This window comes from Dromiciops gliroides, chromosome 1 (genome assembly GCF_019393635.1).
Source record: "Dromiciops gliroides isolate mDroGli1 chromosome 1, mDroGli1.pri, whole genome shotgun sequence".
NCBI classification, from domain to species: domain Eukaryota; kingdom Metazoa; phylum Chordata; class Mammalia; order Microbiotheria; family Microbiotheriidae; genus Dromiciops; species Dromiciops gliroides.
Genome location: NC_057861.1, coordinates 180,530,101 through 180,558,012, shown reverse-complemented (window position 1 = coordinate 180,558,012; position 27,912 = coordinate 180,530,101). Strand labels below are relative to the sequence as shown.

General features: G+C 36.9%; 1 protein-coding gene across 1 annotated transcript in view; it reads right to left on the bottom strand.

Moving 5' to 3' along the window:
- Positions 1 to 27,912, bottom strand: part of CAP2 (cyclase associated actin cytoskeleton regulatory protein 2) — a 155,940-nt gene that overhangs the window by 115,062 nt on the left and 12,966 nt on the right. Inside the window, 3 exon segments of the mRNA XM_043975854.1 lie at positions 5,324 to 5,407; positions 5,409 to 5,425; positions 13,071 to 13,192. Coding sequence (XP_043831789.1) covers positions 5,324 to 5,407; positions 5,409 to 5,425; positions 13,071 to 13,191 — 222 coding nt within the window. The 5' untranslated portion in view covers position 13,192.

Here is a 27,912-nt window from a genome sequence, read left to right as displayed (position 1 = left end):
CTTAGGTTGTATAGAGGATAGAATACCAGAATGCCAGACTTGGAGTCCGGAAGACCTGAGTTCAAATCGAGCCTCACACATTTACTAGCTCTGTGATATGGACAAGTCACTTAACCTCAGTTTGCCTCAGTTTTTTCCTCTGTGATATAGGGATAATAAAGACACCTACTCCCCCAAGTCAAACCACTGCCACTGTCTTTGCCAAGAAAACCCCAAATGGAGTCACGAGTGTTGACATGATTAAAAAGACTTTAAAAAACCCAATAAAACAGCAAAATTCTTAGTGCAGTTTCTGTCAGTAGTAAGCACTATATAAATATTATCTTTTATTAATGTAGCAGATAATTGCAGTGTTAAAAGGCCCTTAGTAATCTAATTGCTTTGTAGTAAAGGTCCAGTTATATTAAGTGGTTTGCCCCCAAATCACAAATCCAATTAATGGCAGAGGACAAAACAAGTTACCCAGGTTTTCCGGATTTTCCCTCCAATCTACTGTTCTTTCCATTACACCAGGGACTTTGGGAGACTCCAGTCACTTAGTTCACTAAAACCGTCAAATTTATTATGAAAATATGTTTGATATTTTACATAACAGGTCAATTTAAAAAACTGAACATATTCCATTACTCTTAGCCTCAGTCAAGAAAATTAGAACTAAATAAAGTTTAGACTTTCATGATTTTGAAAACACTTTTGCAGTGATTGTTAACACTCATACAATAATAATAATTATTATTAACGAGGAAAATTATAGAACTTTGAAGGAGGACAGAAGTCATTTGGTTATATGACAACATCTAGAATAATACCTTTTGAAATCAATGCCAATATTAATTAATTAATTAACATTAATCATTAATGTTTTTGTTGCTGACAATAAGAACAAAATAAGAGTAATAGTAACTCGTCTTTCTAAGTGAGAAAAGGAATGAATATTGAAAATCATTTTACTATGGTTTACACTGTGAATCCTACCAAGTTTTCATTAGTGTTTAATAACTGAACTGGGGAGGGGTATTTTACTCCCAGTTGGTTTTGTAACAGCATAATTATTCAGTTATTTAACTGAGGTTGGGTTCATATTACTCTAAAACAATTGGTTCAGTTTAGTAAAAGGAAAAAAGTCACTTCAGGGAAAAACACACTGCAGGCCACTGGCTTGGTGTCCTGTAGATAAAACACAATCAAATGCCTGAGTTTTCACTTTTTAGGCCTCATATAGACAGCTTAAGTGGCTCCTAATTTTAACACTGAGGCTTGTTGGTACTCTAAAAGAACAATTATTAAATTTTGCATTTTTCTTTCTTTTTTCTCCCTTAACTTAAGTGAAGGACAAGGCTGTGTTAATGTCCTTCTTGGACTGAATGGTGAGGAGTTTCTCTCAGGTTAAAGAGTAATTTAAATACACCATTTGGTTCATGTTCCATCCAAGTAGAACTCACAAGATCTAATCTTTTCTAAACCTGCTACATTCTTCAGTTTACTAGAGCCTTCTAATTGTAGTTATTAGTTCTCCCTTTTTTGTGGTCTTCTCTTTCAATAGACTATTGAGCATACAGTAAATTAAGCCCAAACCAGGGGCCAAACATATTGTGGCAGACGTTAAATCATAGACTGGCTCCCCCTTCCCCCACCCCTTTTTTTGTAGTACATGTGAAGCAGCTTTTAAGAATTAGGGACAGGATTCTACATGATGCACATTTGTGTCACTTATTTAATATAATATAAAAACCTGCTGGCTTCTCATATTACCATCCTGCTCAATCAGGTATGTCAGCTCTTTCTAGGCAACAGGTGTGTTCTTGAAACAAAGTTCAACCCCCATTCTTGGCTTATGGGAAAGACAGCAGCTGCAAGCTTAATGCTTATGACACATGGCCTATAAGACACAGAAAAAATAAACTACTTGTTCTGAGTGTTCCTAATACACAGATGGGCTATGGCAGCCTGGATTTTCTGCTATGGACTCACAGCCTAACCTTTAGGAGAAAGGTTTTCTATGTTTTTTTTAAAGTTAACAGTGAGAAATGTAAGTTTATTTTAAAATCTATTCCATAAAAGCATGAGCATATTTAAAAATATCTCCTCATTTGAAACATCCTATACAAAGATGATTATGAAATTCTAACTGATGTTTGGACGGAAGAAAGTATCATTCACCAAGGTGATCCACATAGTGACAACTCACTACAAATATCTTATATATCTTTTACATGTCAGATACAATACAGGTCCTCAAGATTCTCCAGTAAGAATTTTTACTCAAACCTTTGCATGGTAAGAATCCACTTCTTTTAGCTTTGATGAGAAATTGCTGATATAAGATATTATAGAGCTTTGGGTAACACTGAAGCATAATGTATATTTTAATATTAAAATAATGATACAAGAATTACTTGAAATGGCTTCAAACATAGTAAAACCAATACAACACTAACCAGAGCTAAGAAAGTACATGTTCTAAGCTCAGCTCAGAATCTCTTATTTGGCAGGGTTTAGATAAATTCAATTTAATAAATATTTATTGAATGCTGACATCCCTTTTTGGTGTGTTAATCTATCAGATATAACCATATCAAAGAAAGTGAGTAGCACAATGTTTTTGTTTTTGTCTTGTTTTAAATCCTGGGGGCAGCTAGGTGGTGCAGTGGATAAAGCACTGGCCCTGGATTCAGGAGGACCCGAGTTCAAATCTGGCCTCAGACACTTGACACTCACTAGCTGTGTGACCCTAGGCAAGTCACTTAACCCTCATTGCCTTGAAAAAAAAAAGAAAAGAGGCACACACTAGTGCACTATTAGTGAAGCTGTGAGTTGTCCTGTATATTTTGGAAAGCAATTTGAACTAATCAAGTTATCAGATTTCACATAAAGGAAACAAATCACCGCCCCCCCCAATCCTATCAGAATCCCTTATAATACAACACAAAACTGTCATGAGCAATATTTAATGCTTACACTGCATTATTCTATGTCAGTGATGGACGTGTCCTATCTCTACTGGGAAGCATGGATCTGATACTGATGCTTCCTTTTATTCCAATTGCTCCCTCAGCTAGAACATTTAACTAATAAAATGAGGACAGTGATAACAATTCTGGTCTCTCTCAGCTACAAATACAACCTCCATAAATGTGTGTGAAGGACTATAAAGAGATGTATTGAAAATACTGTAGCCACAGAGGTAACCTGAGACCCTCCGAAAGGTTTATATCGAAGGTCATAGAAATAATAGAACAGTTTAGAGCTGGATGGAACTTCAGAGGCCTTGTGGTCTAACCCCTTTATTTTACAGATGGGAAAACTGACGCTGAGAGAGGTAATGTAACTTATCCAAGGTTCACAGTCATAGTAAGTAAGAGAAATGTAATTCAAACTCAGGGCCTCTGAGTCCAAATCAAGGATGTACAATTAGAGAAGGTACAATTAGGGAAGGATATACAATTAGAGAGAGTTCTCTCCATTTTCAATCCAGGAGATTCTTCCAAATATGTGTGCTGATTCATACTTGCATATCTATTTGCTGAGTTCATTTCAAATTCTTTAGCTAAAAGCACTCCAGCCAGTAAACTTATGCATAATTGGCTAGAACTGTTAGCATTAATATTGAGAGCCAGAAAGGATTTAATATACCACCTCATTCCTCACCCCACCACAACCCACATGCCTTTTTTTCAATTACAGAAGAGGAAAAAGAGGAGTAGAAAAGTCACACAGTTTATTGGAAACATAATCAGGTTGAGAATCCTGATTTCCTGACTCTGGATCCAAAGCCCTCTTCACTATATCTCACTATCCCCAAAGTAGAAGAGAAGAAGTAATGATTATAAAAACTTTTGTTTTCTTCTCTGCCCTCCCCCTCCTACCCACTAATCTTTTAGCTGCTGTGGCAGCCTTAGACAAAGCTATGTGCATTTATTCTTTTTTTAGATTTAAAAATGAAGGAGAGTCAGAAAAAAATGGCAAGGATACTAGATCGGTGAGGGATGTGTGTGTGTGTATGTGTGTGTTTGTGTGTATGTGTTTAACTTACTCTCTCCAAGTCAAAGTTTTACTTGAGAATCAGGTTTCTAGTTGCATTTAATACTACTGTTAGTGCCAGGCCTGACTGGTTGCTGGAAAATCTATAGGCAGACAGATGTCTGAGCTACAATCCTTGTGAGCACCTTAACCAGAGAAAACAAAGGCAAATGAAAAATGAAGGCTCTGGTGAGCACGTTTATTTCTTTATTCATTTGCTTCCTAGATCAGATTTGCAGCAATTGCAGTCACATGCCAATCGGCCACTAGACCATTTAAAAATCTGTAAAATCCGGATACGTGTAACAAAGAACAATAACACAGTGACCCTTTGGGAAGGGGCAGGATAAACACCAAAGTGACTAAAAGCCTGTCATCTGAATAAAAAGCATCTGAACAGTTTCTAAGCTAGAGATTCTAAGTTTGGAGATCCCTGGGGGTTTGTGAATATGTCTTTTAAAATATTTTGATGACAATATTTTGATATAAGTAATTTCTTTTGTAACCCAATGTATTTTATTTTATACATTTAAAAACATGATTCTGAGGAGTCTAGAGGTATCATCAGACTGTCAAAGAGGTCCAGGAGTAAAACAAGGTTAAAAAGCCTGCTCTAACAGCATATTATGAGATGGTCTAGAAGCTACAGTTGGAGTTGACATTGGCTTACTACTATACTCCCTGGGAAACAGAGGACAGGACAGATGATTTAGTTGTCTCTTAGCTGGATTACAAAACACACTTACACTATCCTTTCAGGTTTTAGAGGCCAGGTAAGGTAGGCAGTGCAGTAAAATTAATATTCCATTTTACAGATAAGCAAACAGACTAAAAAAGGTGAAATTGTCACAGAACTAGTAACTGTTAGAGCCAGGATGTGATCTGGGTGTCGGATTCCAAGTCTAAAGCTCATTTCCAATATTACATATTGTTATCCTTCCCTTCCTCCTCCTTCTCCCTTGATAACATGACTGTCTTCACAATCATCACCACCATTACTACCACTAGCTCATATTATATAGCGGTTTTATATACAATTTCTTATTTGATCCTCATAACACCCCTAAGATATTATCTTCTCTGTTTTTCAGATTGGAAAAACTGAAGCTCCAAGAAATCCAGGGTCACAATAACTAGGAAGTGCTAGAGGGAGGGTTCAAACCCAGGTCTTCCTCATTCTAAGTCCAGAGCTCTGGAGGTCAAGCCTAGCATACTGAGGGGGAGTACACAGCTCACCAAGCAGTGGCGTGGTCTATCCAAGCATATCTCTTAGTATCAAGAAAGAAAAGCTGAGAATACTCACGTGAGCCTCCACATCCGCAGCAAGGATCTTACTGTTCCTCAGAAATTCAGCAACCATACCAGTCATCAGCTTATCAAGAGCTTCTAACAGAGGGTGCAACACCTTTGAAAAAAGGACACTTTATTACTCCCTGGTGGGCTCAGGGAAATGGCTGTTCCCATATTTCCTTAGATAAGAGGGCTTAACTCATCTTGTTCATGCAATCATTCAGTTACTCTCTCAGTCTTCATGGAGCACACGCAAAGTACATGCCTATATCAGGCAGTACAGCTTAGGTGATCTGCAAATACAATTATTTGTATTCCTACTTTTCATTTTTCTCAGTGACAGTTATAACCTCACTGGCGTAAACAAAGCCTCACTATTAACAAATACTCAGATCACTCACCTGGAGGAAGCAAGGATCACAGAATCATAGAATCATCAGATTTCAAGAGTAACAATCAGTAGTATCAGTCCACTGACTTGCTTATTTTGTGAACCTGGGTGAGTGTATGAGTGTGTGCATATACTCATGAAAATGTTTGTGTGCTAGCAAATAAATGGTATATGATGTTATGATGGCCAAATTGGAAATCCTAACTCTCGGATGAGGATAATTGTGAATTTGAATGACATAAAGGGTTGACTTTTTTTTCAGCTATTAATTATAAAGGATTTCTGGGCTCTTTCATCTGGGGTATTTCTGTGCAAGTCCCTGTTAAAACTCAGATTTCTGTCTGTAACACTAAGAAACTCAGTTTGCCTTCTCCCTTCTGAACAATCACTATTCCATAAAAAATAATGCATTTCTTTAAGACCACATTAGCTGTCCTTGAGGGAAACAATACCTGTTTCTGGACTCCTACTTGCTTGTTTGTTTTTTTTTAAATTTAATTAACCCTACCTTAGAAATCTCAAAACCCTAATTTATCTAACCTTAACTTAGAAATCTCAAATAGAGCTCTGCTCTCCTTTACAAAGCCTATGAATTCTTGAAACAATCAAACAACAACAAAAAGAACCTGAAAGTAATTTCTATAGCAAAGAAAACAAAAAAGACTTGTAAACCACTGAAAGAAGTGTCAATATTAGGTCCAGTTAAGAACATGATCCATTTTCCAGACTTTACTGAGGTATATTTTCTGTTTTATTTTGTGTCTATGTATGTTAATATTCATTCGATACTCCATTAAATATGACTTCTGAGGGGGCAGCTAGGTAGTTCAGTGGATAAAGCACTGGCCCTAGATTCAGGAGGACCTGAGTTCAAATGAAGCCTCAGACACTTGACACTTACTAGCTGTGTGACTCTGGGCAAGTCACTTAACCCTCACTGCCCTGCAAAAAAACCAAAACAAACAAAAAAGCCTATGAATTCTTGTTCTAGAGGGTTCAGTGTCTTGTTCATGTTCATAGAGCTAATAACCAAAGAAACCAAGATCTGATATCAAATTTTCTGACTCCTAAATCAGGGTTCTTTCCATTATCTAACAGTGACTTTGTAAGTACAGTCCATATTCTCTCTAGGTTCAGAAATGGATTAGATTAGGGATTCCTAATTTGGGGTTCACTGGCTTCCACCCCAAGGGATTCATGGATGGGTTTCAGGGGGACAACGAATTTATATGGGAAAATTATATCTTCAATTATTAAAAATATTATTTTGAGAATAGATGCATAGGCTTCACCAGATTGCCAAAAAGGTCTATTACACAAAAAAAGTAAAGAATCCCTTGATCCGATGATCTTGATAGTTCTTTCCAACTCTTATAAATCCATAATTCCTATCTATAAATCCATGACTCCTATCTATTAGCACCATCTCCAAAATTCCTCACAAAAATCTTTAACAACTATTAAATCTATGGTGGTTTTTTGAGAAAGCTGCCTGATGGGGTTACAACATACATACTCACTAGGGTTGAAATGGGGGAGGGGAAGTTGCATTGATTTTATTGAGTTCCCCACATAAAGGAAGGTATAATGAGAACTTGTTTTCTAAATAATTATTATGGTAATAATGTTAAAAATTATTTTATCTATAAAAACAGTATAATTAAGTTATATGTGTACATTAAAAATTAATTAGGGGAATTTAAAGTCAAGGAAATATTTTAAATTGAAAGATCACTGTGGTTCAGAGGTGGCCCTAGATTCTTAGAGGCTCTGCGGATGGAGGAAAAGACCGGCAAGAAAGGCTTTTAAAATGGATTGGCAATGGGTTGTGAATAGTTGGTGGGAGAAGAGAAGAAGAGGTATATAATAGTTGCTGTGGAGAATAAGATAAAGAATTATTAAGAGTAGACTAGAAGAACTGTATTCAGAACTGGGCAGATAGCCAGAATCAAAGAGTTGTCATTAATAGTTTGATGTCAACTTGGAAAGAGGTCTCTAAGGGATTGCTTCAGGGATCTGTGGCTGGGTCTGTTAACATTTATATCAGTGACTTAGGTAAAGACATGGTGAACATCCTTATCAAATCTGCTGAAGACTCAAAACTAGGAGAGATACCTAATGCAAAGGACGGATAACAGGATCATAGATTTAGGGTTTGAGGGGCCTTAGAGTTCAAATCTTTCATTTTATGGTCAACTGAGGCCCAGAGAGGGTGATTTGTCCAAAGTAACACAAGTAATAAGTGACATAACTATGATTCAAACCCAAGACAGCAGAGTCAGGATCCAAAAAAAAAAATCTTGACAGGCTAAAACATCGTGCTAAATTTAATGGGGATAAATGTAAAGTCTTACACTGGGTTTTAAAGAAGTGACTTTGGAAGAATAAGAAGGAGGAAGCAAGTTTAGCGAGCAGTTTTTAAAATATCTGGGGTTTATAGGTGATCATAAGTTCAATATGAGTCAACAATGTGATGTGGTAGCCCCAAACTAAATCTAATGTGATCTTGGGCTGCATTGAGAGATATCACTTCCAGGAACACAGAGGTCATGGTTTTACTGTAGTCTGCCATAGTTAGACTATATCTGAAGTATTGTGTTCAGTTCTGGGTGCCTTGGATTAGGAAAGGACATTGATGAGCTGGAAAGCAACTGGAGGATGGCAAGTAGGATGGTGAAGGGCCTCCTGAGTCTTTGCCATATGAGAATTCATATGAGTATAACCTGGAGAAGATAATACTCTGAGTGGGGGTGGGTGCGCATGATAGCTGTTATCAAGTAAACACATGGAAGAGTAATTAGACTTGTTTTATTTGACCACAGAAAGCATAAGTAAGATTCACAGGTTGAAACTGCAACGAGGGAAATTTAGGCTAAATTTAAATAAAATCTTTCCCTCCCCCCCAAACCAATGAGGTTATTTAAGTGGCATATGTTGCCTCAGGTGGTAGTGAGTTCTCCCTCAGGGAATGTCTTCAAGTAAAAGTTGGATGATAACTTGTCAGGTAGTTGTATTGGTGTCCTTTCTGGGGACCAGATTGCTACTGAGCTATCTTGCAATTATTAAATCATGTGATTACTGAGCCAAATCAAGGGCCCATGTGAGGCAATGTCCCACAGATTTCTAGAGGGTGAAGTCAACTTGATCTCATGACCTTTCTAATGACTATTAGAAATTCTGAAGAAGTGAAGAAATTAGATAGGGGAGGTTTCCAAAGGATAAAGATTTTCAAGTTGGGAATGTTAAAGGATCATGGTACAAAGGGAGTTTTTCAAAAAATAAATTTTCATTTATATTTTTTGTTATCCCCCAAATCAACACCACTATTCCTTCCTACTCCTAGATGGCCATCCTATGTAACAAACAATATTTTTCTTCTTTTACAAATAATATTTTGTTTTGTTTTGGTTTTTCTGTGGGGCAATAGGGGGTAAGTGACTTGCCCAGGGTCACACAGCTAGTAAGTGTCAAGTGTCTGAGGCCAGATTTGAACTCAGGTACTCCTGAATCCAGGGCCGGTGCTTTATCCACTGCGCCACTAGCCACCCCCTACAAATAATATTTTTAAAGAAAAAAAGAAACAAGTCAGGAAAATTGATCAATACATCAAAAAAGTCTCTGAAAATATATGCAATGTTCTAGACCCTTGGAACTCTCCCTTCTGCAAAGGAGTTGGTGGGAGGGGAGGATATATCCTCTTCTATTTCTTCTTTGAGTCCAAGCTTGACATTTTTGTAACATTCACTTTTGATTGCTTTGTGGGTGTTCTTTCATTTACATTGTATTAATTATTTTGCATATTTTATTCCTGACTCTAATAACTTTAATCTACATTGGTTCAAGCAAGCCTTTCCATGCTTCTCTGTATTCACCACATTCATCTTACTATCCAGCATAATAATATTCCATTACATTCATGTACCACAATTTGTTTAGCCATTCCCCAGCTCTTTACTACTACAAAAAGTCCTGCTATAAATATTTTGGTGTGAATGGAGTATCCTTATTCTCAGTGACCTTCTTAAAGTATAATAGCTAACATGTATATAGTACTGGGCCTGGTAAAGCATTTTAATTTTATAATTATTATCTCATTTGATCCTTAAAACAACCCTGCAAGGTAGATGCTATTATTATCTCCATTTTGCAGATGAGGAAACTGAGGCAAACAGAGCTCTTTCTGATGCCAAACCAGGGCACTCAATCTACTGAACCATCTAGCTGCCCCTAGTATATGTCTAGTAGTGGAATCTTTGGGTCAAAAGGTATGGCTAGGGGCAGCTAGATGGCGCAGTGGATAGAGCACCGGCCCTGGAGTCAGGAGGACCTGAGTTCAAAATCCGGCCTCAGACACTTAACACTAGCTGTGTGACCCTGGGCAAGTCACTTAACCCCAATTGCCTACTAAAAAAAAAAAAAAAAAGGTATGGCTATTTTAGTCACTTTATTTGCAAAATTCCAAACGTAGCAAGGGTTTCAAGAGCATTAATGTTAAAGTGACAAACCATATGTTCAAGGCTGAGTATGGAGTCAAAGAAGCCAAAATGTCTCCTCTGTCTGTCTCTGTCTTTCACTTTCTCCCCCCTTCTCTTCCTCCTTCCTTTTCCTTCTCTCTCTCTCTCTCTCTCTCTCTCTCTCCCTTCTAAGTACTAAAAACATAAAACAAACAGATTACCAAGCTGTTGCATGACTGTCCTTAAGAAACTTGTTTTGATGAATAGATGAGAATGTTTTAGGGTATCAATTATATATAATGTGATTGTAATAGTCTGTTCTTTTGGGCAACCAGAGATTTTAGACATCTCCCCTAAAATCTTGTTTAATCTATTATTTTCCTTAGTAAATCTCCTTTTGATGGAGAGTGAAAAAATCCAATTCAGCTCAGTCCCTGTCTGAATAAGTGTGATCCAAATTATTGAGGTTTTATCTTATTCAGCAACCTTTCAGAATCATCTTGTACTTAGACTTTAGTTTTCTTTTTCTTTTTGGCATTCTTGATCATTTGTAGTCAGCTATCTTTAGAAAGATGTCTTGTGATCACCTGAGGTTTATAGCAGAATAATAAAACATGCTCAGTATGAAACAACATGAAAATATTTTCTTACAAGTGTAGATTAATGAATCTCATGTACCAACTGTGTAGCTAACAAAAAGACACTTAAAATGAAACCATAGATATGTCTCAGTTGATGCAGAGAAAGCTTATGGGATCCTGGCAGATTTCCCTTGAACAACGTTCCCTTTCAATTCCCTCAAAGCCATTTCTATTTTCATTCTGTTCAGAATAAAAAAAAATGAGCCTGCACATTTGTGCTCACACAGTAATTTTTGTCTCCGGGCATGTAATACAAGGCACAGGGCTAAGTAAGCCTGAAATTCTAGAAGCACTAACATAAATCTTGCCCTGTGAAAGCTTTTTCTGACCCACAAAGCTTTCTCAATCCAAAGTAGCCTGAAATATTTCCAAGTGGATATGACATAGAAGAAATTTAAAATGTGACAAAGAAGGATTACAAAAAAAGAATTGGTAATGGCCTAGAGAATTTGAAAAATACAACATTTTCTAGATATAGTAAAAAAAGAACTATTTGGTTTTTTAAATTTAATGTTTTTAATGGATAAAAATTGATTTTCTCTATTTTCTCTCTCCTCCCATTGAAATCAATAAAAACAATAACTCTTGTCAACAAATATACATAGTCAAGGTAAATAAATTCCAGCACGGGTCATGTCTAAAAAGTATTGGTCGCATTCTGTAACTAAGTCTATCACCTCTCCCCGGGTAGCAGGGTTCATGATTTGTCTTCTGGAATCCTGTTGGTCATTGTGTTGATCAAGAGTTTTTAAAGTCTTTGAAAAACTGTTCCTTTTAACAACATCATTGTTTGTTTCTGTATAAATTATTCTTCTGGTTCTGCTCACTTTATCTGTATCAATTCCTACAAGTCTTCCCCATGTTTCTTGGAAACCATTCCCTATTATCATTTCCTATGACCCAAAAGTAGTTCACTACACTCATATTCCCATAAATTTTTCTCAGCCATTCTTCAGGTGAAAGCACCCCCTTATTTCTAGTTCTTTGCAACTACAAAAGGAGCTGATAAAAATATTTTTTGTACATATAGGTCCTTATCCTCTTTTTCTCATCCTTTTGGGGCCCAGGGCCCTGACATCTTAATAGCATATTTGCTTATGGAGTAAAACAACTTCACAAGGTCAGTCAGAAGTAATATTGAACTAACTATGTTTCATAAGGAGTCTAGGTTACGCAAAAATAATGAGGAATCCGGGCAGCTAGGTGGCGCAGTGCATAGAGCACCGGCCCTGGATTCAGGAATACCTGAGTTCAAATCTGGCCTCAGACACTTAACACTTACTAGCTGTGTGACCCTGGGCATGTCACTTAACCCCAATTGCCTCACACCAAAACAAAAAACGAAAAACAAAAATAAAATAATGAGGAATCTATCTTTTCCTCATATATCCTTACCTGAAGGACTTGTGAAGAAAGGGAAAATTAAGATGAAATCTATGCTTATTTTGAGGCACATATAGGGCAGTTACTTTTTAAACTCCTGGAGGCTTGCTTAATGATTAGTTTTCTTTAAATTTCAGATGTAGAGAACTATATTTCTTCTTCTTCTTCTTCTTCTTCTTCTTTTTCTTCTTCTTTTGGTGAGGCAATTGGAGTTAAGTGACTTGCCCAGTGGTCACACAGCTAGTAACTGTTGAGTGTCGGAGGCAGGATTTGAACTCAGGTCCTCCTGACTCCAGGGCCGGGTGTTCTATTCTACTGTGTCACCTAGCTGCCCCCAAGAACTATCTTATCTTTATGTTCTCTTTGATAGCTTTTCTTTTAAAATTTTTTCTTAGAAGTCATATATCTATTTTGGGGGGGGGAGGGTGGGGCAATAAGGGTTTAAGGACTTGCCAAGGTCACACAGCTAGAGTGTCCTAGTGGCTGAGGCCGGATTTGAACTCAGTCCTCCTGAATACAGGGCCAGTGCTTTATCTCACTGTGCCACCTAGCTGCCCCCCTCAGAAGTCATATTTAAGGGAGTACTGAATGAATATTAACCCATACAGACACAAAATAAAACAGAAAAAAAATACGTCAGTAAAGTCTAGAAAATGGACCATGTTCTTAACTGGCCCTAATATGGACACTTCCTTCAGTGGTTCACAAATCTTTTTGTTTTCTTTGCTATAGAAATTACTTTCAGTTTTTGTTGTTGTTGTTGTTTGATTGTTTTATGATAAAGGGGAGGAGTAAATTGTAAGGATAAGGCAGAGTGCTTTCTCAAATGAGGTAGCAAAGAAATCCTTTTATACTATAGGATAAAAGTTTGATGACAGCCTTTGGTCCTACCTCCATTAACTCCATTCACTGTTCCACATTCCCCATGATGTCCTGTTGACCCTGAAAACAACGACTCTAGGCGGATTACAGCTTTTTCCAGCCTTTCCAGCAATCCCTGTGTTTCTGCCATTCTGAAAATAAAAATAACAATGCAATATCAATTTTGATGAAGAATAGGAACTTAGTTTTAGAATATAAGTGGTAAGAAAAACAAACACCCAGAGCTCAGAAACTTTTGCCAATAATTCAAAAGGATTTTCATACATCAAGAAAATGTTCAGTTTAGAGCACAAAAGTCTGAATTGAGGTGGGGGGTATGTGGTTTATCTAGTCCATTTTCTATCTACCTGGCCCAAATGAGTCATATTACTTCACCATTTTTACCAAATGCCTGTTTTTTTAAAAACAGATTTTCCATTATAATCTAATTTCTATTTACACATCATATGGTGGCCAACACCTACAGTATTTCTTAGTATTATTTATAGAACTAAGAGGCATCAGGTTGACTGATGAACAAAGAATTGATGTTGGTGTCACAGAGGTCTAATGTGAGAGGTATAAAAGGTGTTTTGAAATTAAAGGCCTACAGTTTTAAAAAATATATCTCTCCAATTAAAAAAAAATTATAGCAACTTATTTGTGGTCAATCACTAAGACCCTCAGCTGTAGGCCATACAAAATTTGTTTCAAGGAGATCAGAGTTCAAATTCTCCCTCAAATATTTATTAAATTTATGACCCCTGGAAGGAAGTTTAACCTTTCTCAGCCCAAGTTTCCCCATCTGTGTAATGGGGATAATAATGTCTACCTCTCATAGCTGTCCTGAGGATAAAATACATGCTTTGAAAGCATTTTGCAGACTTTAAAGCATTATATAAATGGTAATTATGACTACTACAACTAGTACTATTATTATTAATGTTGTTATTTCATACGTCAATGTCAAAAGCATAGAAATTCAAAGCTGGGAGGGAAATAGTACAATTCTTTTGTTTTACAGATAAGGAAAACTATGCCTACAGAAGTTAAGATACTAGCCAGAGACCACACAGGGAGTGAGGGAGTGAGTGAGGGCGTGAGGGAGGGAATGTCAGAGCTGGTACTAGGTAGGTCCTAGGTCTTTTGTTTCCTTAGCCACTGACTACATCATATATATTGGCACTTTTTGGGTGGCTGTTAAGCAGAAATTTGCTTCAAGTTTTCTTTCTTAATTTGTAGTAACTAATCTAGTAATAGCATATATTTCCCTCTTAAGTAAGGTCAGAAAAGGAATTAAAAAAAAAATGATCTAGCCTCCTGATGTAAAAGATCACCTGCCTCAATTTCTTTATGTCTGACGATGTTTAGTCCCACCTCTTGCTTGGCAAGTCCATTAACTTCTCAGTGCTGGAGGACAGTAGTGTCAAACTCAAATAGAAATGAATCCTTTCTGGCCATATATTGACTTAGAAAACTACACATTAACATTACAATTTCTTGTATTTTTATTTATTTTGTTAAACATTCCCCAATTACATTTTGGTTGTTGTTTTGTTTTGTTTTTGGTGAGGCAATTGGGGTTAAGTGACTTGCCTAGGGTCACACAGCTAGTAAGTGTTAAGTGTCTGAGGCAGGATTTGAACTCAGGTCCTCCTGACTCCAGGGCCAGTGCTCTATCCACTGTGCCGCCTAGCCGCCCCTCCGTAATTACATTTTAATCTGGTTTAGGCAACTCTCGGGGTTTTGCAGGCCATCTGCTACTTTGACACTTTTTTCTGGGCAACACCAAGACTAAAAGTTGTAGTGGAAAAGGTGCTGACCTAGTTTATTAATAGCGGGCAGTTTCCTCATCTGGAATTTTTCTATACTGATAAATTACAGGTATAGTCTCTATTCCTATCTCCTACCCCTGAAAATGTTCAGTTCAATAAAATTTCTTTCAAAGTGCTCCGCATTACAGATGAAAGATATGACCACATTCAAGGTATTTCACCAACTTATGAAAAAAACCACAATGATCTTGTCTAAAGCACTGCTTCCAAATTGGATAAGATCAAAAGATTATTTTCAGTACAGCTAATAATCATGGTACTACATGTAACAGAAAATATTGTTCTTCATCAGACTGTGACAAAGTGGACCAGTCAAAGTTACATCCAATTTGATCACTGTCACATAAACAAAACCTGTATTTGCCTCTTATTTCAAAACAGTCACGCATCCATCTCAGAAGCAGTGTCACAAATATTTTGTCTTGCTAATTGATAAGGAGTGCATTCATGTTATTTCCAATAAATCATTCTGTTAAGTATAAATCCTCAAGGGACACCAAACCAGCTGGTAATCCTCAAGTATAATAAACTACATTAAACCAAGCAGCCAATAGCAACTGGAGCTAATACAATAATTGTACTTACAGGACCCATTAGTTGTGGAACATTTAGAATGTAAATAGAAGCAAATGTCTCCAAGGACTGATCTTTTTTTTAATGTATTATTACCTTGTATACATTCTTCATTTTGCTCAATTATTTTTAGATAACTGGTAAGTAATAAGTCTTTTGGTTTAAAATATGAACAAGAATAATTTTTTTTTTTTGCAATGCTGTTGGTTTTTAATCAAGATGGGATAGAAAATTTGAGAGTGCCCAATATCCCTATAAAGATAAACTGGGTATGTTGCTCACCCGGAACTTTAAGGGGAAAAAAATTAAGCATTAGATTTCTATCCTACACATCCGAAAACATCGTGAATACCACAAAGGTTTAAAGACTGGACAAGGTGGAGACCTTCAAATGCTGATCCCAACAATTATTTATTTCAATAAGGAAGCGTTGGGGAATCAAACAAGTCAGTAGAATTAGGTCACCGCCCAGAAGACATTCAAAACTGCCCTATATCAACCGAAGCCTGGAGTTTGTGAGATTGCCTTTCACTTTCAAGAACATATAAGCTTCCTTTCACAAATGGTATAATGCAAAAGTATCAAATACAATACTCACAGGCCATATGCAGTCCACAACATTAGTTAGTATTCCTACAGAACCAGATGAAAAAGCAACTGGGAAATATTTAACAATATAAATAAAATATAATAAAACATAGAAATATTAATATATGGTTTTCTAAGTCAATATCCAGCCTTCCGGGATCCTTACATATGGTTTAGTGGCCCCTGTTTCTATTTGAGTTTGACACCATGGATGTAAAGCCTCATTCTGAATCAAATGAGGCATTCCTTTGCTTTACAGGGACTTTGTTATTCTGAAAGGTGATCCGTCCCATAGTCAAAATTTCATATGCAATAGGATGTAAAAATATTTTTTTATTTCTTCCAGGAACTAAGTCACACATGCACTTCTCTGCTTTTATTCCATCAGTCTTATATTCCCATTTATTTCAACTACTATGGCCCCAAATTATCATTGCACTTTTAAAAGCAAGATTCTCCTTATGCAACACACATATGACTTTGTTCCTTCTTGACCAAGAGCCAGATGGTAATTAGATATGAATGGTGGATATCACTATCTATTTTGAAAAGTCCTCTACTCTGCAAATGTGGTAGTGAGGCTTTCAAAATATGGGCCAATGCAGATTGCATTGCTGAAATTAGAATCTTATCCCAAGAGCATTCAGAATTAGAAAGTTCCTTCATCTATTCTTTCCCTTTACACGTCAGAGATTTTGCTTCTGTCTCATTCGGAAAATATATTTTTAAAAAAGGAACATAATTGAATCCTTTACGTAAACTTTATGAAAGGGAAATGGGTATCTGTGGGCAGGTGAAGACCAGTGGAGAAATGATGAAAACACCCCAAATCTTTTAATAGTTGCCCATCTGTTTGCAGTTGCCTGAACTCCATTTCTTTAACCTGCCAAATGCTGAAAAAAGCTAGTCCATGACTGGGGGGGGGAACACAACCTTTAATTTTTATAGGAAGAATCTCTCCTTCTTCCCATCCCCCATAAAATGCCAAACACCCACAGAAGCTCAGACTACCAGCTGTTTGGGGAACACTTGTCTCATCTCATGTTTAGGATTGTTTGGTATGTTGGAACCCTAGACAGTCACACTGCTATGCCCTCCCTTTCTTTAGTAGGAACTCTCTGTGTAAAAACACAACAGGTTTATAAACAAGAGTAAGGTGGGAAACAGACAAGTTATCCAAAAGAGGACTATAATCCTCTGAAATTTGAGGGGCCTTTAGAAACACAAATGTTTCTAGAATTCAGAATGTGCAATACTGACGGCAGTTGTATGGCTACATCTTCCTGTGAGGTCAAAAATGTAGTCAATTCTACAGGAGGGCTGGTGATGCCCTTCAGTTTAGAGTACTGTAAAGCAGCTGTACCCATAGGAAGTCACAAATGTATTCCATGGGGAGACTTTCATACAGATGGAAGGATATACTAATCCTACAGAAAGGCATATCTTTGTATGCTTAATGTGATCATGACTGGATTCAACATCTGCTTTCTTTCTGTGGATATTGGATGCCAGTAGCATAGATTTAGTTGGACGGTCATTTAGCCCATCCGCTCTCATTTTATATATGAGGAAATGATGCCTACAAAGGTCAAGTGGCCTTTCCAAAGTCACACAGGTAGTAAGTAGCTGAGATGGGATAAGAAACCAAGATATCCTGCTGCCTTTCACCCCCCCCCCCACTTCTCTTCCCCTGTGTATTTAGGCCCAGTGCTATCATTGTCATAATGAATGAGAGGAAAACAGCACTGAATCCAGTTATCAATTCATAGAAATCTTCCTACACTTCTCTGAATTGATAATATTTACTATTACTTAATATACAATGCTTTTCATCACATTCTTATAATGTAGTCTCTGAATCTATTCCCCAACTGATGGTCATTCATCTTGTTTTCAGTTCTTTGCTACTACAGAGTGTTGCTATTTTGAATATTGTGGTATATAGTAGACCTCTCCCTTTGTCTTTGACTTCCTCGCAATTATACACACCAATGTAATTTGTGGGGAGGGGAGCAATGGGTACTAACATTTGTCATTTTCCTTGCAAAGTTCCAAACTGGTATACAGAGTGGTTAAACTGATTCATAATTCTACTAACAGTATATTGGCATATACAGTCCCACTCGCATTGACTGTTCCCTTTTTTGATTCATCTTTGCCAATCTGCAAGTTGTGAAATATAAGTCCATTTTAATTTCCTCACAAGGATTTTATTTATAATTTTTGTTTAAATATTCATCAATGAAATTGATCTGTAGTTCTCTTTTACTATCTGATCTCCTCCTCCCTCTGTTGGGGTATCAGGAGCATATTTGGCTCATAAAAGACCTTTGACAGGCCTCTCTACTTTGAGAATCATTTTTGAAACACAGTTATTAAGAAGATAATTCTCTTGTTTTGTTTTCTTGGTCAAAGGTTGCCTTTTTCTTTTTCTCTGGCCCAGATCAACTTATTTATTTTTTCTAAAACTTAAAACTTCCCTAATATTATACAAATCTTGGGTAACTAACTCTTTGTAATTTCTCCTTTGTCTTGGTTTCTGACTATATAACCCTCCCCTATGCATAAGTGAAATCTCTTGCTACTGCAGCAAAGTTCTCCGATTATCTCTCTCTTTCATCTCTATCTGGGAGATGAACACCATCATTTATATCCCACAGTCCCTCAAGATGCATAGAAAAAGATGCAAATATTAACCTGAAATTACATGTCTGATTCCACTCTATCTCCATTATCTAAATACTCAAACATATTAGTCATGATAATCACTTAGCTTTAAATGCAATATTTTTACTCTTAATAACCATTATCAAACATATGGCCTCTAGAATCTCCGTCAGCTGGGGCTGTTGTGGGTTTAAGGGTTGGGGGAGGGGAAAGGAAGGAAAGAAGGGAGTGAGAGGGGGGGGGGGGGAGAGAGAGAGAGAGAGAGAGAGAGAGAGAGAGAGAGAGAGAGAGAGAGAGAGAGAGAGAGAGAGAGAGATATTAAGGTGGTACGTATAAGTTAAAGGCTACCTTCCCTCAGCATTCCTTATGAATCTACCAAATTATATTCCCAGACTAGATATTTAACATAGGTTAGACACAAATCAATATATAGGCAGCCAACTATAGTGAACGGAATGCTAACTTCATGAAACTGCCCCACCTCTCTGTGAGACTCAGATGACTCCTTAGTTCTTGATTACTACAATATTTTTTACCTGCATACATAGTGGGAGTTTTCACAGGTAGGTTTGCCTACAATGTCCCATAAATGTGGAAAAGAAAAAGATAACAACTCCAATTTGTCTCTCATTAATTACATGCTTTTATTGAGACAATCCACACATGGTCCCTGCATTTACTTTCCTCTTACTCTCTTAAAGTCTGGACAATCTGGTTTTCAACCTTACCATTAAATTGAAACTGCTCTCTCTGAAGCTTCTAATGATTCTTAGTTGCTAAATCAAATGGTCTTTCACAATTTTGATCTTCCCAGACTTTTCTGTAGCATTTAACTGCTCATTATCCTCTCTTTCTGGATACCTATTCCTCTCTAGGTTGTTGTAACTTTCTCTCCTGTTTCTTCTCCCATCTAACTGAATGCTCTTTTTCAGTATCGTTTGTGGGTTATTCACCCATATCATACCCATTATCAGTGGGTATCACCATAGGACCTGTCCTGGGCACCCTTATCTTTTTGTTCTATTGTGTATGACCTGGTGATCTCATCAACTCCCTTGAGTTCAATAGTCATTTCTATGCAGATGATTCTCAGATTTATATATCTATCCTCAATCTGTCTCCTAAACTTAAGTCCCACTTCTCTAACTACCTCTTGGACATCTCTAACTGAATGTCCCAGAGACATTTCAACAAGTCCAAGTCAAAACTCATTATCTTTTCCCCAAACCCTAATCCTTTTTTTTTGAACTTCCATAAGGCATCATCATCCTCCCAGTCATTCAGGCCCAGGTATCAAACCCAAATAGAACCAGATCCCCAGAAGGCCACATATTAACTTAGAAAACCACAAATTAACATTATCTGTGTTGTATTTATTTGGTCAAACACTTCCCAATTACATTTTAATCTGGTTCACCTGTGTGCTTGACACCTCTGAACTAGGCTTGCAACCTTAGTTCTTCACTCACCATTTTACCCTACATATCCAATTTATTGCCAAATTTTTTTGCTTCTACCTTTCCAATCTCTCTCATGCACATCTTCTCCCTACTACTATAGCCATAACTATGGGCTCAGGCCTTCAATATCTTTTGCCTAAACTACTGCAATAGTCTTCTAACTGGTCCTGACTCTTGTCCATCAACCAGTCAGTTGCCTGGATGCCTAAGTCAAACTATGTCAGCCTTGGCTGAAAAACTCCAGTGGCTCCCTCTTACCTCTAGGATCAGAAAATAAAATGCTCTGGAATTTAAAGCTCTTTGAAATCTGCCCTCTTCCTACCTTTCTTATACCTTACTTTCTCCCATACATACTATGATCCAGCTGTACTGTCCTGTTTTCTGTTCTTCACACATAACTCTCCGTTTCCCAATCCTGAGACCAGTCCGGACCATTGTGGGAATCCCCCACACCTAAAACATTCTGTTCCTTTACCTCTATCTTAGTATCCCTAATTTCCATGAAGATTCATCTCAAAGGTCTCTTTCAGAAGGAGGCCTTCTCTGGTCCCCTGAGCTGCTAATGACTTCCCTTTCATATTATTTCCCATCTTCTCTGGACATTTCTGATATGCATCTAGTTCTTTATACTTTGTCATCCCCTTTAGAACATATGCTCCTTAAGTCTAGGACCTGTATTTTTTGCCTTTCTTTGTATCCCTAGCACTTAGCCACAGTATATAGAATATAGTAAATACTTAACAAGTTTGTTGACTAATAGTCTAAATATTTCATTATCCAAACATTGTTACTTTTCTTTCACATACTGACCTACTATAACAAGTCACAAAATTCCTTAATGGGTTGAAAATAGTATTAATTATTATTTTTAAATGAAAACGGGGGAGGTCGCAGGAAGATTTAGGCATTTGTTTTGCATAATTCTAGCCTCAAAAGAACTTAGAGAGGTGATTATTTAGCCCATCCCATTGCTTTTAAACCTGGCTGAACTTAAAGAGTCTCAGATGGAGAGCTGCCTTTTTCTTCTAATACGTCGGAGAAGGGGATCTGTGAAGTCCCTTAATGATGTTTTGTGGTGCCTCGCAACAGTTATTTTCTAAATCTCGAAGAAGTTCCTTCCTTGTGTGCTCCCTAGATACTGAGAACACCTGCATACTATATGCATACAGTATATTTTGGGAAATTGAACAATTTTCCAGTATATTCTATATATGTATGTATGTATGTATGTATCTATCTATCTATCTCTATGTATCTATCTAATCTAATCTATCTATTCCTATGTCTCTATCTAAATATCTATCTATTCCTATGTATCTAATTTATTCTTTCTTTCTTTCTATCTATCTATGTATCTATGTATCTATCTATAGCTAGCCATGTATAATTTAAGTCAAAACACTTTGATTCTTTTAACCCTTTATTTTATTTGAACCAGCGATAATATTTCAAACCTCCCCCAAAAAACCACCTCCCCCCTCTTCCACTCCGAGCCCAGAAGCACATACAAAGATGGTTGTTTTACTGGCTTATTAGTAATAGCTATTACAAAGCTTAAATTTCAAGTAATGGATTTTAAAAAAAAATCACTTTAACCCTAAGTATCCCACTGTTTTCTCAGCTTCTTACAAAACATTCCTCTAATTCTTCCCTTCCCACTCTTAAAAGGGCAACAACATAATCCTTGTGGAAACAGGCAGGAGAGAAAATTCCCTTTTCTTCCCTTCCTTACTCTTTACTCAGACAGATTTATGCCCAAAGGAGAACTGTTCATCTGGAGTCAAAGGCCCTTGTGGCCTTTAGCTAACACAGCTTTCTGCATGGATTTTTGGGCTTCTTTTATGCTTAGGAAACAGACAACAAAAGTAAAGAGACAAAATTCGGGGGAACTTCCTCTCAAAATGTAGAACTTCTGGCTGTTTATCATATACAGTGTCCATTCACTTTTATACTTAACTATGTGCTGCTTAGGATTCTGCCATTTTGTGTATGAACATTTATTATTTCTCTAGTATGATTGTAATAATAATAGTTGACATTTATATAGTTCTTTAATTTATCTAATACTTTATATGCTTATAAAACATACACACAACATTGTATTTCAAGTATCACCACCCCTCCCCCCATTTTACAGACTACAGAGGTTTAGTGATTTACCCAAGGTCACACAGCTAATAAGTAATAGAGGGAAGATTTGACCCTGGGATTTCTTGAATCCAAGTCCAACCTACAAGCTATTGTACCATACTACCTCTCCAAAATTCCCCAATGCTTATTAAGACATAAGGCTATGTCTTAGATGGCTTTGTATCCTCCATAGTGCCTAGGACAGTGCCTTGCACAAATCAGAATATTTTCTTTTCAATCCCACCCCACCTCAACAGTCCTGGGACACACTCCATCTTAAAGTCAGACATCACTCTTCCTCAGAGCTGCCAATCTCCCTTCTCCTAAACCCCTAAGGCCTTCTTTTCCTCTTCTTAAAACAATTATGTTCTCCTAAAAGGTGAACTATTGGGTTCAGCAGTACTTGGAATTTCTATAGCTCCTTTGCCTGGATGATTTCAAAATTTTTAAAAAATACATCATATTTGCAAAGTATGTAACTCCAAAATCACCCAAGTACCTTGGAAACACAGTTTCTAAATAGTCCACAAAGCCGCAAAACAATTTCAAGGAAGGAGGCCAACTATTACAATACAACACTGTATCTTGAAGTTAGAAGACTCACAAGCAGAGAGATTAAGTTACTTTGGTAAAGAGACAGTTAGTTACAAAATGTGTTCTTAAAATTGCCATCTCTTGCTTTTCTGCATTTTTACAAGTGGTTCTCCATATATGGAATGTCATCCCTTTCTTCCTTAGGCTATTAGAATCTCCAGTTTCCTCCAAAGTTTCCTTTTCTGATTCCATCCAGTTGTTTGCATTCTCCACCTTCTCCCTCTAGAAATGACTTTATATTTATTTACTTGAGTACATATTCTACACCCTAAATAGAACATAAGCTCTTGGAGGCCAGGAACTATTTCATTTACATCCCCCCTATATATTTAGTACAGTGACTGGCACATAGTAGGTGCTTAATAAATATTTGTAGAATTGAGTTTGACAGGATTGGATTCCTCACTCCTCATTTCAAGTTCTCTTCCCTTACCAGATAAAACTGGGGTGAGGCTTAGTCCCTGAGGGTCAGTAACAACTATCATAGATTCAAGAGAAACCAAACATCAAGATGAAGCATGAGTGAGAGAAGGGAAATTGAAGATATCCCAGATTCAGCAAAGAACATAAAACACCAATTTCTTTGACAAAATAAGGAACTAGTTAAGAAATTCCTGCACGTTTTCTGAACAACAAAGATACAAAGGATATGCTGTAGACTGTGTGTTTTTCTCTCTGCAGTCTCCAGCCATAGTATGACAGACAGGACCTCCATCTAGATTCTAAGCCAAGGGCCTCTACAACTTGCCCACTGAGTACCCATTTGTGAGGGCCTTCTTGGCCCCAGAGCTTCTCTAGGGACTAAGGTTAAACACTCAAACATTGAGACTATTAAGGTAAACTTATTCATGTCAAGCAATTGAACAGAAGAGGTAAAAAAGACCTTCCCATCAACTTGAGCCCAAATCAAACCGTCAAATAAAAGGCTGTTTAAAACTCAATTAAAGACTTGCATATTACATAACAGACATATATAAATTAAATTAAATGTGTAGGTACTCTTAATGTGTGACCTCTAACAATGAGTTGACATTCTATTAGAGAAACCAGTACTTTCACTACTGAAACACACACAGACATACATATCTTGTTATTCTCACTATATTTTTGGAGTTTGAAGTAAATTCTGTGCTATGGAAATAGACTCCAAATGTCGATTTACTTTTGCCCTAAATCCTACTGTCTACCAAATCGGACCAAACATTCAGTTAGTCAGTCAATAAGCATTTATTAAGGGTTCAATAAATACTAGTAATACATATTAATGCTTAATAAATTAAGCATTTATTTGTATCCCTATAGATACAAAGTCAACAAGTCAACCAACCTTCATTAAGCATCTGCTTTGTGTGAAGCACTGTGTTAAGTGCTGGGAATATAATGAAAAGCAAAAACATGGCTGCTGCTTTCAAGGAGGCCACCTTCTAGGGAGGGGAAATAACATGCCCCAAAGAGCGTAAAAAATGAGAGGTAATTTCAGAGGGAAAGAACTAGCCACCAGGGGGCCTTGGAAAAGACATATTTATAAGTGAAAATTTATTGAGTATATTGATTTGCTTATCCCTATAAAACGTACTATTTGAATGTGTCTCTGTGAATTGAGATAGAGCCTATGGTATGGTGACCCAAATCCTACATAAGAGCCCTAGACATGGGTGCACATTATTTTCTTTTTTCCCATATAAATATTTTATTATTTTCCAGTTACATTTAGAGATAATTTTCAACATTTGTTTTTATAAGATTTCTAGTTTCAAATTTTTCTCCCTCCCTCCCCCCTCCCAAAGACAGCAAGTAATCTGATATAGGTTATATATGTACAATCACATTACACATATTTCTGCATTAGTCATGTAATGAGAGAAGAATCAGAGCAAAAAGGAAAAACCTCAAAAAAGAAAAACAACAACAACAAAAACAATAGAAATAGTATGGTTCGATCTGAATCCAGATTCAACAGTTCTTTTTTTTTTCTGGATTTGGAGAGCATTTTCCATCATGAGTCCTTTCGAACTATCTTGGACCATTGAATTGCTGAGAAGAATCAAATCTATCACAGCTGATCAACACACAATGTTGTGTACAATGTTCTCCTGGTTCTGCTCATCTCACTCATCATCAGTTCATGCAAGTCCTTCCAGGTTTCTCTGAAATCTGCCTGCTCATCGTTTCTTACAGCACAATAGAATTCCATTACATTCATATACCACAACTTTTCAGCCATTCCCCAATTGATTGGCATCCCCTTAATTTCCAATCCCTTGCCACCACAAAAAGAGCAGCTATAAATATTTTTGTACATGTGGGTCCTTTTCCCTTTTTTATGATCTCTTTGGGAAAAAGTCCTAATAGTGGTATTGCTGGGCCAAAGGGTATGCAAAGCCACATTATTTTCTAGGAAAGAAAAGAGGGAGTCAAAATTCACTTCTCCAAAGAGTGACCTGCCTTTCATTGGAATTCACTGCGGGTCAATATCATTACTTCCATCTTGTTAGGTCTGGAATCCTGTATTCTGAATGATCTATTCTGTGGCTCTATGTTATCCACGCTAAGCATTTTGAACCTCCACCAAAGTTCTATTCTGATGCTGCAGCATGATGTAAAGTTTGCCCTGGATTATCTCTAGCTTTGCCTATAAAGCACACTGTAGCAGGCTCTAGCAAACTGAAAAGACTGCATGTAGGCTTGGTGACTGACAGTTCCTGCTTGCCCATGAACCAGCTTAGCTAAGCATGGAACAGCTTATTACCAGAAAGTTGGCTACTATATGATGTTTTTTTTAAACCAAGTCAACTCACAAAATAGACAAAAATGCAAAATGACAGTCATGGTTCTCTGTGTCACCCCCCCCCCCCTTCTCCATCCACTTCTGCTTTGGAAGTGATAGTAGAAAAGTGGCAGAAGAGTGGTAAAAGTGCTAGGAACCTCATCTTTTTTAGACATACATAAACTAAATGTGTGGGTACTCAATGTGGTATCTTTGCCCAACAATGAGTTGACATACCATTGGAGAAACCAGTAGTTTCACTACTGAAATACACACACATTGCTGTTCGCACTATATAATGACATTCTCATATAAATAAAAACCGAGGGGAAATATGAAGTTTGTATGTTCTCCTAGTAGAACAGGATAAAGAAATTGTCACAGTGAGTCCAAAGGCAATAGGAAACAGCTTTTAATGGGATGTTTGGTTATCTCATATTCTAGGTACCTGCAATGAGTATAAGCAAACAGTTCACCATGAAGATCACTGAAACTTTTTTTTTTTTTACCAGTATCTACTGTAGAAGATAAAGAAATAAAGCAATTCTACTGAGTGCTAGGTGGAGCAGTGGATAGAGTGATGGCCCTTTAGTCCAAAGTATCTGAGTTCAAAGTCACCAACCTCACTCTCTCCTCCAGAGCCATCTAGGTCCAAGGGAAAGATACAGATCAGGACAACTGGAGATGGCTCCAGATGTTTAAGGCAATTGAGGTTAAGTGACTTGTTGTCTAGGGTCAGACAGCTAGTAAGTGCCTGAGGGAGATTTGAATTTCCAACTACAGGATCAGTGCTCTATTGACTGCACCACCTAGCTCCCCCTATATCTACATAGAAAACAAGTGGTGGGGGCAGCTAGGTGGCGCAGTGAAAAAAGCACCAGCCCTGGATTCAGGAGAACCTGTTTGGCCTCAGACACTTACTAGCTGTGGGACCCTGAGAAAGTCACTTAACCCTCACCATGCCCCTCCCCCCAAAGAAAAGAAAAGAAAAGAAAAGAAGGGGTTATTAAATGTCGCAATCATTTCAGCATCAATTGAAAGAGTGTGGTTAGATTATCTACTGACTAGAGCAAAGTCAAAGTAAATAACTAGTTCAAAGAAAGGATAATGATGACTATAGGATATGATTATAGTATCTCCAACCCTAAGCTAATTTATGAAAGTTGTTCTGAAAAATGGGAAATGGAAAAAACATAGTTACTGATTTTATCATCATTCTTAGAGAAGTTTAATAGGTGCAAAACAATTGCCAAAATGAGGACACCACAAAACATTTAAAAATGACTTCAGAACAATATGATACCCAAAGTAAACACTAATGTAGAGTTTAACTTCATTTGCAAAACATGAAAGAAGATAACAGAAGATTGAGAACAGTATTATTTCACAAAACAGCAAAAATCAGTTGAGCAGAAAACCAATCTGCAGAGAATTTTAGAATGAAATTCATCTGAAACACTTTGAGGTGTTTTGTAGTTGAAACCAGAAGGAAAACAGTGAATAGTTGTGAAATGGAATGAATCTGTCAGATTTGTACAATGATCTAATACTGGTTTTGGAAAGGCAACCATTCTATTCAAGCTTTGACATCTGATATACTAGGTACAGTGGCAATAGCAGTTAAGGAGACAAAATTAGGAAGAGCCAGTGTATCTGACAAAGTACACATAGAGAAGAAACTCATGTCAGAGTCAGCATAATTTTAGAGACACTTAGGTGTTGATTTTGAAAATGATTTCAAAGACATTTATGTATTGATTTTGAAAATATTTCAAAGAACAGATGTTTTTAAAAAAATACATTTTATTGATATCTTTTTAAATGACCAGAATTTGATTTTTGTTTGTACTTTTAAAAATAAAAGATGAAGGAAACAGAATTAGAGTTAGACACAATGAAAAGATGAAGAGACATCAGCATGTACTATTCATATGCCTACTTTCTCATCTTTGTAAAAATTTTCGTGAGAATGATTTATGTACATATCAAGTATATGATAACAATGTGGTAAGAGAATAGGAAAGTTTTTATAGACACTTTTCTATAATAGAACACAAACTTTATAGGATAACAAATGACTGACATGTAGGGAACAGAGTTGTTTATTGTTTACAGCAGAGTAGCAAACAAAGGATTTCTCATGAATTTGTTAAAACTATACTAGTTTATGTGACAGGGTAAAACTGGAAGATGTACTCACCTAATGTCACGAAAGGTATCTTACACGGAGTTTTGAGAGTCTTTATATATATATATAT